The following is a 13330-nucleotide window of genomic DNA, read 5'->3' as shown; positions in this document are numbered from 1 at the left end:
TCTCTCCCCCCTAGGGGCAGCACAGTGCTGGGCTTCCGGGTCAAAGGTCATCTCCCTGTGCATTTAACGTGTACATTTCACCAAGCCTTCCGAAGTCAATGTCTTCGGACAGGCCAATAATCCACAAAGGAAATAGAATAAGTACCACTTATGTACAGAAATAATCTGCCTCATGGAGTAATCAAGGAGATGCCATATAAACTTTTTTCCCTACAATTATCAAAAACTGGGAGAAAAAAAAAGAGACGCGCTAAGGAAGGGGAGGGTGTGGTAACCCGGCAGAAGAGCAGGCTGGGCACCTCGGGAGACTCTCTGAGGTGCCACCTTTTTAAAAGACAGTGACACCCTTTTGCCCTTTGATCCCCAGACTAGACTTCTAGAGCTCTTTACGGAGTCTCTCCCAAACCTTTATGGATTAAGAATGCATCTTGCAGCATCGTTTGCAGTGTCAGCTAAAAATTGGAAATGACCTAAAATGAATATCCATTTCAGAAATACCTATGATGTTACTTAAGAAAAGTCGATCCCTGGATCGTAAAACGCCCTGCCTGGCAGTGACAGTGATCACTGCTGCCACTGTTTTTCTGTCATTATTGGAGTGGCCACCTTGGTGGACGTTTGCCAGAGAGAGAGGGACCCACCACTGCCCGGCCAGGAGAACCGTGACAGCGGAGGACCAGACAGGCTAGAATTCAGGCGTTAGCAGCGGAGAAAACCATGGCCGGCACCTGCCTGCAATCTCACCTGAATCCTGGACCTCTCTAGACCTCTGGTTTAAAGTCTCCTGAGCATTTTAAAAGGAATAAACATGGAAAAGGAGGTGAGAGGTGGTAGATAGGATCGCCACCACATAAAAGCAAAAACTCAGAAGAGATGGGAGGAATGGATCAGCATGCTGGCAGTGCCTGTCTGGGGTTGGAGGGGACTTGGTCCCTCCACATTCCACCACTCTCTGCCCTCTTTGCCGATCTGCAGGAGCCGGCTGTCCGCAGGAGGGCGCGCACTGTGGTCAGGCGGCCGACGCTGAGCGGGGTGTATGGACTTGGAAGCACTCCTCCCGTCTCCGGAGTCCCAACTTTCTCATCTGAAAGCGGGGCTCACGGCAGAGCGTTCCCTGCAAAACGTGCATCCCACGCAGCCGAGCCCCACCAGATTCCTGTCTCCGTTTCACAGAGGGGAAGTGGAGGCACAGACCCTTGCGGGGGAGCAGAGCCTGGGGCTCGGTCGCACGGGGACACGGTGAGCTCCTTACTCATGGCAACTTGGAGCCAACAGGAGGTGAAGGGCACAGTGAGAATGCAACCCGGGCCCGGGGCCCACGAGTCCTCAGCATGGTTAGCTGTGAAGGTCCTTGTGTGTTAGTCTCATAAAGAGCCCGCTGTCCACATTCACTCGTACGGAAACGATGTCCTCGTCCCAGGTTCGATTCTGCATTTGTGACTTGAATAATTAGCGATGATGCAATCAAACCTGGCACCGTGGAGGGCCTTTCTGGACATTCTGTTCAATGCTGCTATTTTTAGCTCCGTTGCCTTTTCCTTGGCTTTCTGACAGCCTGGATTCTTGCTCTCCCCTTTCAAGCTGAGGTTCTCCTCCAAGAAGCCTGTCCATGCCCAAGGCTCCCGTCCCTCACTGGTATCCCTCCTCAGTGGGGGTGGGAGGCAGCGAGCAGGGGTGACCACACTGCTGCAGACCCTCATCCGTCCTCACCCGCCTTTTCAGGCTGTTCTCAAGCCCAAGGAGCCACCCCCTGCCCTGGTGGTAGAAGCCAGCTGTACTGTAGCCTGGCTTCGCTTTTGGGTGCAGGGCCCACGCCTCTTGTGCCAGCCCCTGGCACATGTAATATCAGGATGACAGGAGCCAGGAGAGGAGAGGTGAAGGGAAGGCCAAGTTAAGGGCGGGGCTGCCCACAATGACAACTTCAAGGGCACCGAATCTTCATTGGAACAGGTGGGAAGCGTGGTGTCGGCTCACCCAGATTTCCATGCATCTCTTCCCACCCAAGCGGCCCAATGTAAGGTTGCCCAGTGACAGTCCTATGGATGCGCACAGACTCCAGCAGACACGTGGGGTGCCCGGGCCACGTGCCCTCAGCTCATTCCGATTGAACTGTTGCGGGGCAGCCCAGCACTCTGGGACTTTCAGGAGTTCCCCTTTCCTGCCCGAGGCCGGGGACCTTTTCCAAGGATGCAGAGCAGGCCAAGCCGTGCCAGGGAATTGGCACCACCAGGTCCTTCCCCACCAAGTGGGCAGATCAGTCTGCCAAGCTCCTGGTGCTCAGAGTGCACGGTGCACGGCTTCCCAGCAGGGCTGAGCCCACAGGGACGACCAACAATGACAGGCACTGTCATGGCCCCTTGCCCTTCCCTCCTCACCCTCCCCACTCCCTTCCTCCCCTCTCCGGGGCCACCTACAAGTAAACCACCTGCACCCCCGACCTCGAGTCCTCGCTCGGAGACCACTATGGTTCTGATGCCCACGCACACTGCCCAGCCCCCACCGGAGAGGGCCAGCCACGGTTGCCCAACTGTGCCTAAAACAGATGCATCCTTGGCCTGGTCACTGAAAATCAATGATTCGTTTATTGTTTCAATGCTTAATGTTTAATATGCTGCTTCAGAGCTTGGCTGGCTCAGAACCACCTGTAATAAATGCTTCGTGTGGAGCGTTGAGAGTACTTAATGGTTATAAATAGAACACCCAGTTGCTCCCTGGGTCCTTGCAGGGCGTATGGGGACAATGGGTGAGGGCCGCAGCTCTGAGGCAGGCTGGGTGGCTGTCCCGGCCAAGCGCCCGCAGGCCCCAGCCCCACCCTGGTGGGATGTGAAGGCCTCCCTCAAGGGGTCAGCCCGCCCGAGCGGTCCCGGCAGAAGGGACCAGGAGCTCCAGACCATGGGGACAGAATACCAGCAGAGCTGGGCGGGCACGCCTCACAGTCCTGGGGCGTGGACATGGGGACCCAGAAGCTTCCCGAACCCCATGCTCCTGGCGTTCCACGGGGGCCCCCTTGCATAGGCCTGAGGCTTCATCACCTCCGTTTCCAGCTCCCCTCCCTCTCTGGAGAGTGGGGGAGGGGCTGAAAGCTCCAAGTTGCCCATCACGGCTTAGTCCTTCTGGGGACGGACCCGTCAGGAGCCCACGCAGTATCACCTCATTAGAACAAAGCGGCTCCTGGTGTCCTTATTGCTGAGGAATGGACAAGGGTTTCAGGAGCTCTGTGTCCATCCATCTGTCCAGGAGCAGTGGGCCCGGGAGAGTTGAAGAGAGACTTTCTGGACCACAGAACCTCACACCCTGAGGGCAGGGCACCCTCCCAACCCCGGAGAGTCACGTGTGGCTCGAGAGGTGGGCACGTCTCCTTCCAGACCAACGCCGTTGTCGCTGGTCCAGGGGGCGCTCCTTTCTGGTTGGCCACAGCAGGAGAGGGTTTGAGCGGGAGAGGACGGTACTTCGTGCCTGCACTGCCATCTCAGGTCCCCTCCTGAGATGCAGTTTCTCCGTCCTGTCCGCGTGGCAGGGTCACCGGGGGCAGTGCCACTTCCTCATTCTGTATAAGGGTGGAGGGTCCATCTGATGGCCTTGGGCTGGCCCCGTGGGTCAGGTTTCTTACAAAGTCCTGAGCAGGGGACTGACCGCCTAATTGGAGACACCATCAGGATGCTTGCCAGGAAATAAGACGACGTAACACACAGTCTGTGGGGGGATCTGTGTCCTGGAGGCTTCCTGGTCCTGAGCTGACACTGACGGCCTGGGGGGAGCTGGACGAACCCTGCGCAGGTGTGCGGAAGCACCCCAAGTCCTTTGAAGTCTGAACCCCTGTGCCTCCATGGCAGGGCGCAGACAGGAGAGCCCCACCCCAAGCTGCTCCCCTGGTGGAGGGCTCAGATTGTACAGTCGTTTTGCAAACAGGCTGGACACACCTGGCTAGAGCTGGCTGTGGCCTCCGCCTATCCATCCCAGCCCCTGTTTAAAGTCTTCAAGGGCACCCCCAGGCTCCAGCAGACGCCTCCCGGTTTGGAGTGCTCTGGGCCCCTGGAATCCCCTCCTCTGACTCCCAAGGCTTCACTTGTGTCACACTCTGGCCCCGAGGGGAAGAGGACAGACCTGAGACAGTATGGGTTCTTGCTTCTCCTGGACGGAGCAATCATCTCTGGCCGCAGGCTTACATACCTGTTCTGCAAGACGCACCCTTGTAGAAGGCCATTTGAGGGCCTCACTGGACTGCACGGTGTGATCTTAGGGGGTCAGGCTCAGCTCCACACAGCCGTGGAACCCCTGCAAGCCACACGCAGGATTCTCCCCGGGAGGGGGTGGGGCTGAAGACCCCATATGTCACACATCCCGTGTGTTCCACACTCTCTGCCCACTTTCCATAAAACGTGCCCCTGGGGTAACACTCCTGTGGGTGCAGCACTCTCCCCCCTCCTGGTGGAGCCGGGGGCCGGATCAAGAGACATCACTAGCCCCTCTGAGAAGTCACAGGGCAGTCTGATTTCTTTAGTCTTTGGGGAGCACTTCTTTCTCTCCGCAAATCCCCCTGCCGCATGGGTCACCTGGACACCCCAGTGTCCTCTGGCAGTGCACCAGGAGGAAGCATGAAAGTGAGAATGATTCAGGAGCATAGGCTTGTGATTTCACCCCATTTCCTAATGGGGTTGCTCTTAAGTGACCCCCCACTTTCTCCTATTCTTTGTGTGTGTGTACACATATGTGCACCCGTGTGCACATGCTGGTACATGTGTGCACATGTGGGTGTATATACAGACACACGGGTGCCTATGTATGCATGTGTGTGTTGTGGGCCCGCATGGGTTTGTGTGTGTGTGTGTTGGTACATGTATGTATGCCAGCATGTATGTTCAGGGGTACGTGTGTGACCATGCTCCCACGCACTTCTCATCACAGTGGGCGGCCAGGGGCGGACTCACACATGCCACGTTCCCCCGGCAGGGTCAAAGCAGAGGCGGGGCCTGGGCCAGCAGCGGCAGGCGGGATCAGCCCATGGCCCGGGCATCCCAGGTGTCTGTGGGTCTGAGGGTGACTTCCATAGCTACTCGTTTCCACCCAGGGACGCTCATGCTCAGATAGGGCCAAGAGCACAAGTGAAGCAAAATGGTGCACACAGGGGTCAAGGGGGTGACCCCACCCTCCCATTCCAACATACCAGGTGGCACCAGGGAGGAACCTTTGGTTTCATCTCCTGTGTTACATCGCCCCAAGTTTCACACCTATGTGTTCGGTGCACATGCATGTCCACATGAATGCATGGACACAACATATGTGCATGTACTGGTACATGTATGCTCTGGGTTCAGGGTATATTTTTAAAATAAGTCGCAGTTAGATGTGACGGCCTGTCTGCACCCAGCCTTTCCGGTTCTCAGGGGGCTGAGTGTGGACCCCACACAGAGCAGAAGCACGACACCACGGCAGTTCCCAGAGCAGAAGTGAAGCCATGAGTCTTTTAGCTCGGTTTATTTTCCCTCAGACAGACCAGTGCACCCCGGTAATAGCTCTCGGTTCTAACCAGTGTTCTGTTCTTTATAATAAAAAAAAAAAGAAAAAGAAGTCCTTGGTTTTCTCCATAGAATAAATTTTTACAAAAAAATAGCTTTTGATGTCTACATGCCTACTTTAGAAACCCTTTTGTCCTTGATGGCTTTTTTAAAAAAGACCTGTTTCAGGCAGAGACAGACATGTCACAGACTTTATGCACCAACTGCCTTCCTCCAGACGGTGGCGCCCCTTCTCCAACTCCCCTCGGAAGGCAACCGGTATGAAGAGGGGAGGGGAGACAAGTGCACGCAGCTGGGGGCGGGGGGGGGGGGGGGGAGGGTCCCCCGCAGAGGACGGGGAGCAGGGAGGCCCATGCAGCTGCCAGCCCCGTAGGCCACTGAGCGCCCAAGGTCCTGTACTTCCCTGGGGGGAAAAAAATCTATGCAGACTAGAGACAAAGGAACAGGAGACAGACAGTCGCGTTCTCTTACATGGCAGATATTTTATCCCTCTCTCTCACAGCAGCAACTTTAATAAATAAGTATGACGCCTGCAGCGTTTTATCTGGAACACGGCGCCACTCCGGCGGGCTGACGCACGCCCGTGTACAAAGCGATCTTCGCGGAGCATGGCGAACAGTCGGGGTTTGGGGACACAGGCTTTTAAAATCTAAGTCAGCACACCCCCCACCCCCGCCCCGGCTCCTATAGACCAAAAATACCTCTGTCTCCAACTACATAAAGGTTGTGAGTAGCAAACTTGTAAAAAGGAAGTGTACAAAAGGAACGTCCATAAACACATTTGCACCCTGTAGACGACGTGCCACCCTTTGAGACCGGCCAACGGTCAGCTACGGCAGATTGTCGGCGTCTGCCATACGCACTGGGGTCGATGGTTTGTGTGGTTTTCCACAGAGAGCTTCTCGTTTCCACGGACAGCACTTGCTGACGGCCTTCGTGTTGAATGATTAGTTGGTGGTACGAAACTTGCTGACGGTCTTTGTGATTAAGAAGCCAGCTGCATTTCCTGGCATGTAGGCAAGTAACATTTGATTGTCGCGATGTAGCAGTTCTGAGACAATAAATACAAGCAGATCGGATGCATTTCCTCATTGTATCAAGTAACTCCAGTTTAATACAATTTAGTGCATTTCAGTATCTCATTCACAGTTTGACTTCTGTCCAAATACTTACGCAAGGAAAAGTTAAGAAATGAACAAGTTTACGAGAAAAGAAAACTCCAGGTGAACTTGTCATTTACAAAGCTTAAAAATTTAAAGCCATCCAATTGTCCTGGAAAAGAATGCGTGGCTGCCGCTGGGGCTGACTGGGGTCAGCTTCTCCGGTACTTCCCGGGTTCCCTGAAATAATCTTGTCCTTGAATTTCCCGAGTGGTTTGTGAGAAGGCCGCCATGTTCAACGACTCAGCTGGTGGCAACCACTTGTGCTAAAACCCAATTCACAGTGTCCACCCCCTCCATCAAGGAGAACCCAGTGTGACACCTTCTACCCAGACACTGTCCCTGTGTTTCTGCATCCTGGCCCTGTTGTGCAAGAATGTGAAACCCGGATGTTCGCATGCACCCTGGCAGTCCCGAGCAGGGTTTGGGACAAAGCCTGGCCCAGGCCCAGTGGGTGGTATGGCCAGGAGTGGGGTTGGAGGACCCAGGCCTGGGCATTCGGAGAGGCTGGCCTTCGCTTTGTGAGTTAACTTGCTAGACAAAGGGGCAGGCACGTGGGCCAGGGACGTGCTGTCTCCAGAGGGAAGGAAGGCGGGCACGGCGGGCCCAGCTCTTTCAGTCCTGAGCCTGGTGACAGGGCAGGAGAGTTGGAAGCCAACTCACACCATTGGACGCTAGGTGCTGCATGCTGGGGGGAGCATGCACTAGTGGGTGAGAAGTTCGCAGCGTGAGTTCACGCTCGGGGTTGAACGATTCAGCTGCAAGCCGGCTGGGCTGCAAGATTCTATTTGGCTTATCCTATAGGTGCCTCGGGCAGAGACAAAGCAACATGCAGAGAGTTACTCATTCTTCACCCCAAATCTGACATAATCATCAGTCACGTGGGCGTGGACGGCCTGGCGACAGCTCCCGAACGCACGCACTTGTGCCCGCCGCTTTTCTTCAGACCGACGCCACGCACAGCGACGGAGCGAATTCGAGGAAGGTCCTCCCGCCTCGGTGCACAGGCGGCGACCAGGGACAAGGCAGATTATTCAGAATTAATCAGTGACCACACCTGCATTCATGTTTGTTTGTTTGTTTTACAAGAATGTGCTGTGTACATTGTTGCTTTGTCATTATTTAGTGGTTTCTACGTTCAGAGCTCGTATCAACCAGATCCCATGCTTCCTGAGGACGGGGCCTGGGAAGCACCTCGGACGGGGCCGTGCGTCTAGCGTGCTGCCACCGAGCACTGGGCGGCCAGTGCTGCTTCTCGGGGTTAAAACTCCCCAGGGGGGAGCGACTCCACACGCTCCGCCAGGCCTGTTTGGAGAAAAAGAGGGCGCACAGAAAGAGACAACTCTATGACCTGCTGTCCCTCTGGTCGGCCAAGCCTTCCCCAGCATCTGCTCGCTTGCGAGCAGCGCGCACAGTCACCGCGCACCATGCCATCCGAAAGACCCCGCAGAGGGGAGCCAGAAAGTCCCCAGGTGCTGGTGGCTGCTACAAAGTCACCATGGAAATATCACAGTCACCTTAGAAGCCCCTGGAACACCCCAAAGGGGCCCTGGAGAACTGCAACTTTCTCCCCAGCTAGACACAGGGGCTAGCCCCACGAGCCAAACTCCACGCACTGGGCAGAGCCGAGACCTGTAGGTGGAAGATGACAAAGGGCTTGGAACCTGGCACCTGGGAGTGGGGCCTTGCCCTGAGCTGAGAAACACGCAGCCAGTGACCACCCCCCCCGACCCCGCCTCACACACGCCCCCCTCCCCTGCAGGATCAGCGAGCCGGCTCCAGAGGCACGCTGCCAGCCACAGAGCCTGCCCCAGCGGGGAGGGCCAGCACACAGCGCCCAGCCCTAGACTGACCGAGAGCAAGTGTAGAGGGAGCCCCCGGGGCCCGCAGCGCCTGCCGGCAGCAGCAACCAGCACGGCCTGTTCCGACGCTTGGAACATGAATTGGACATGACAACTCCAGCAACAGATGGAGCTCGGGGGTGGGTGTGAAGGCAAAGAAGAAAGAAAAGCACTACTCTGCAATTTATTAATTTGTAAAAAACTAAGAGCTCCCCTCCCCCTTTTCTTCTGAAGTCAATGGAAGGCGAGAGGCACCTTCTCAAAAAAAAAAAAAAAAAAAAAGCCTGAAACATTCGTGCTGTAGTTTTTATTGCTCCCGAAGGGCTTAGGGTGTGATGCGCGAGCTGCTCTGGGTCAAATCAGAAGGAATCGCTGAGATTTGAAACCTACACCCTGGTCTTGGTCTCTGCTTACGGAAGAGTCTGTACTGCTCATGAACTCCACGTAGAACTCGCACATTATGTATTAATTTCCAGCGGAAGGAACTTATCTTGGAAACCAGGACTAGTAACTAACTAAGCAGTAAAAGATCTAAATTTGCTTTTTTTTTTTTTTCATAATGGCTCTGCCTAGGGGTACCCTCCTCCTTCCCCGTCTCATTGAAAACGTTTTAGGTATCGGCGACGTGGCGAATGACGCCGATGAACGCCCATAAAAACAGACGAGCAGCGCGCTGTGCGAAGACAAATCAACCCCAAAGTGGCCACTCGGCCCGGAGGGAGCAGGGGATGTGCTTTAAGACAGAGGCGAAAACGCCCCTGTCACCAAACCTAAAAATTCAGGAGCGTGTTGCTGTTACGAAGAATTGATGCCATCCTGATAAATCTTCCCAAAATACACACTTAGGGCCAACACATTATTATTTTTTTCCAATATAGTTTCTAATGTTTTTCATGTCTCTTTCCTCCATTTGTTTTCCTAGAAAATCCAACCCGCCTCTGTTCAGAATGCTGGTTACAGTGTATCAGAGAGAACACCCGTTATTTTCTTTCCCTTGCTAAAAAAAAAAAAAAAAAAAAAAAAAGATGAGGGGAATGTCACTTTAAAAAACTAACTTGAAAGTGCAAGAAGGAAGCCCAGTGCAGGTGGGTGGGAGTGGAGTAACTGAGCTGAGCCCCGCCAGGAGGCGGGGAGGCCCTCCGCCCCACTCCTCCGTCTGCCCAGCCGCTCCCAGCCCGGCCTCGGTATATCAAACCTTCACTTTCAGATCAGACGCCTCCCTCTAGGGCCATGCCTAAGAAGGAGGCTGAGAGGACAGGCCAAGCACAGGCTGTTGGGACCCTGGGGAGACACTCCACTGGGCACCTGTGGGTGTGGGCCCCGCCAGGCTGGGAAGCCGCCCACCTGGCCCTCCCCAGGGACACTTGTGCCTGCTCAGAGCAGGGAGGGTGACACTGGAGGGAGACAGGCTCACCCCCTCTCGTTTTCATCAGGGCCTTGAGAGACACCAAAAGACCCACCGTAAAAACAAAATCCCTGAAAGCCAACAAGCTGTGCGTTAGCAGCCTCCAACCACCTTTAGAAGAGATCGGGTGGTGACCTCGCTTTTAAAGCGGCCCTCGCACGTCCTGGGGGCCATGGGGCAAAGGCCTCCCTCCGGCACACTCAGCACCTCTGGGTCCTGGGCTCCCGGTCACGGGGGAGAGGACACCAGCCCAGCGTGGCCTCCTCCCCAGCACCCAGCAGAGGGACTCGGTCCGAAGGCTGCAGGGAGAAAGGGCCAGAGGAGCTCTGGGTGCGGGAAGAACGCTGCATCTCAGCGAGTCACCGGGCACCTCCACGCAGGGGCGGGTAGTAGCAGCCCGTGCGTGCCGCCAGCCCGGCACGGGCGCGCAGTCCCTCTGACACCCCGTGTGTGCTCGTGGCCCAGAGAACTCTCTCGGCAGCGTCCCTGCCCCCACCAGCTCCCCAGCTCCCCAGCTCCCCAGCCCCGCCGTCTGGAAGTGCAGGTGTTGGCTGTGCCTTGGGGAGTGGGGAGGAAGACCCTGTGACATTCATTCCCAGGAGCACTGGGGGGTCCCGAAGAGCGTTTGCTGGGGGTGCCGGGGAAGAGCTGAGGGGCCAGGGCGAGTTCCCGAAATCAGGGGCAAAAGCAAAAAACAGGACCTAACTTTAAGAAGAGAAAGCACTGGAGGCTCTCTCTGGCCGGCGGAGTCCTTGAGAGATGACGCTGGATGAGACCGGGTGCCCCGGGAGCCGCCTCCCCAGAGCGGACACCGCCATCCCCCACCCCGCCCGCCCCATCTCCCTCGGCGGCAGCGGCAGGCGGCCCTGCCGCGAGCTGCGGCTGTCTCCATCCGGCAGGCCTTCCGATCTCTTTACTCTTGGCTCAAGTTTATTGGTTAATATTAGTCACCAGTTAATAAGAAAAATAGTTTCTAAGTGTCTTTTTTTTTCCTCTCCGTACGTGTTGTTCTGTTTTTAATTGAGTTAATCGGATACCACCGTCAGGTTACGTGTGTTCAATCACAGCCATTAATTACTCCTTTTTCTTAAATTCTTGGTTTCCGTAGCTGGAGCCTTTCTCTATTTCGGTGACTCCTATTAGTCGGCGGACTCCAAAGGAAGCTTTAAAACAGGAGAAAGATGAGGTTAGACAGGTCAGCTGGGGACACCGTTCCTGGGGGGCCCGCGTGGGGGGCAGGCAGGCAGGCCCACTCCCGCTCCTCCCTCTGCCCCACGCGGGCCCGGGCGGCCTGTCCCCACGGAGCAGGCGGCTTCCGCAGCAGAGAGGCCAGAGCCCGCTCTCTGAGGCCCACGAGGCCCTGCCTGGACCCCCGGCTCCTTGCCACCTCCCAGGGTGCCGTGATTGTCTCTGGGCCTGGGTGCCTCGGCAGCGACACGGCAGACCCCGGCCCTGAGCTGTGAGGTCACGCGCGTCCCTTACCTGCCCCAACGAAGCCCAGGAACGTCAGGATCAGGAGGGGAGAGCCACTGGCAAAGACGCCCAAGACGAAGCTGAACAGAGGGGACAGGAGAACCGTGGCCCAGAAGAGGAAGTTCAGCAGCGTCCACGGCCGTCGGGCTGGCTTGAACTGCTCCCCCGGAAACACGCCCTTCTGGTTGTACGCCTCCTGCAGGGCATCCTGCGCGGGTCCACAAGAAAGGCAGTGTCTTTGCACGCGGCCCTCCTCACAGAGGGACAGCTGTGCTGACAGCGAGACACGGCCCGGCCTGTGACGGGCCACGGAGAAGGGCGAACCGTGTGCTGCGGGTGGGAGAGGAAGCCGGCGTGGCCTGCGCGGAGAGCCTCGGCTGCCTGTACCACCAAAACCTGTAAAAACGCAACCCCTTCGACCTGGCATGTCTCCCAGGAAAATGATGAGACTGCGCCTGGCACAAAATGGGCACAGTTCACAAAATGCGACCCCGTGACCCACCGGGTGTGCGTGCCAGGCCCCTCGCCCTCTCCCCCTGTGTGTCAAGGGCAGGGGTGCCAGCCACAACCTGCCGGGGGTCCAGCGGCCGGCCAGGGAGAGGTCCTGGCATCGCCCCGTGCCAGCTCTGTCACCACATAAACTCACTCTGCCCCTCCTTCCTGTAGGCGAATGACAGGAGGGAGGAGCGGCGAAGACACAGGGAGGTGACGCCGACAGGGCTGTGTGGGCAGTGGCCCGGGGACTCGCTCTGCACACCGAGCAGGACGGGGGCGCCCAGCAGGACAGACTTCTCTGCAGCCACCGCACAGCACGTGCTGAGAGGAGGTGCGCCGTGGCATTTGAGGTGCCGAGGGGTCCCACGTAAGCAAAAAAATATGCACGGCCAGGTATCTGTACAGGACCACGGGGAGTGCGGTGTTGTCTGCTCTTATTTTCATTTGCTTTTTGGCATTCAGTCTTCCACAGCTCTGTTTTGTGTTGTATAAAAATGCAGGTGGGGGCCTGACAAACACCCGGCCTCACAGCCTCATGCAACTCGTAGACGGCTGCCCCCCCTCCGCAGGAAGCCTCGAGGGGCCAGGGCACCCTTGCCCTCCAGGCGCATGCACACTCCTCGGGGCGACTGCAAGCCCCTGCCCCGAGTGGGCCCCGGCACGTCCCTGCCAGTTCAAGCCCACTGGGCCACCTCCACTCCGACCCACCGCCCGACCCAGAGCACAAGGGCCCTGCCTCCAGACCCCTCGCCTCTCGAGTGTTTGAGTGTTTACGGTGGGCGGCCGTCAGGGTGAACCAGAGCCTGAGACGGCGCCACGGACAGAAGGCGGGACCTTTCCATGCCTCCCCCTGCCCTTTCTGAGCTGGGAACCGAGTTTCAGGTCGAGATCTAACGTCCACGTGGTGCGCAGGGAATTTTGGGAGGACACGACACTCGCCCTCGGCGCAGGGGGTGCCGTACACATTTCGGCTCTAGTGCCGGGCCGCCCGACCTGCAGGAATGACTCTGTGGCGCTGCTTCTCCAAATACGATGTCCTTTCTCCTCGTCCCAACTCCCTCACCTGAACAAGCGCCTCTTTTCTCTTTCGAACCTAGGCTGAAGATGCTTATTCTGGAAGGTTAGAGAAACGGAGGCTGCTCAGTTTCTTGTAGCCTGGGCGTGTCCAGACCACGCCCCTCCCCGTTTCCAGCGCCTGTCTCTCCCCGGCCCCAAAGCCGGCCCCACGCAGAGGAGGGGCTCCTGGCTCTGTTATCACAGGGCCAGCATGCATACACACTACATAGGGTGGGGCAGAAGTAGGTGTCCAGTAGTGAGTACGCAAGACACAGTTCATTCTTATATCACTTATTCATTGCTGGATATGAACAACTGTAAACTTACTCTGCCCCCACCCAGGTCTGTGACGGTGATGTGGGTGGCCAGGAAGCAAGAACCCCA

At 56.8% G+C, this 13330-nt stretch overlaps 1 protein-coding gene across 5 annotated transcripts in view; it reads right to left on the bottom strand.

Moving 5' to 3' along the window:
• Nucleotides 1-5978: 5978 nt before the first annotated feature.
• AGPAT3 (1-acylglycerol-3-phosphate O-acyltransferase 3) overlaps nt 5979-13330 on the bottom strand; it is an 83426-nt gene continuing 76074 nt past the window's right edge. For all 5 annotated transcript variants that reach the window (XM_036017482.1, XM_036017483.1, XM_036017484.1 and 2 more), the window contains 2 exons: nt 11405-11603; nt 5979-11085 (listed from right to left, as the gene is read on the bottom strand). In XM_036017482.1, coding sequence (XP_035873375.1) covers nt 10997-11085; nt 11405-11603 — 288 coding nt within the window. In that variant the 3' untranslated portion in view covers nt 5979-10996. The remainder of the gene's footprint in view (nt 11086-11404; nt 11604-13330) is intronic.

Source organism: Phyllostomus discolor, chromosome 2 (genome assembly GCF_004126475.2).
Source record: "Phyllostomus discolor isolate MPI-MPIP mPhyDis1 chromosome 2, mPhyDis1.pri.v3, whole genome shotgun sequence".
Classification (NCBI taxonomy): Eukaryota; Metazoa; Chordata; class Mammalia; order Chiroptera; family Phyllostomidae; genus Phyllostomus; species Phyllostomus discolor.
The sequence above is the reverse complement of the archived record's forward strand: the minus strand, read 5'-3'. Positions and strand labels throughout refer to the sequence as shown.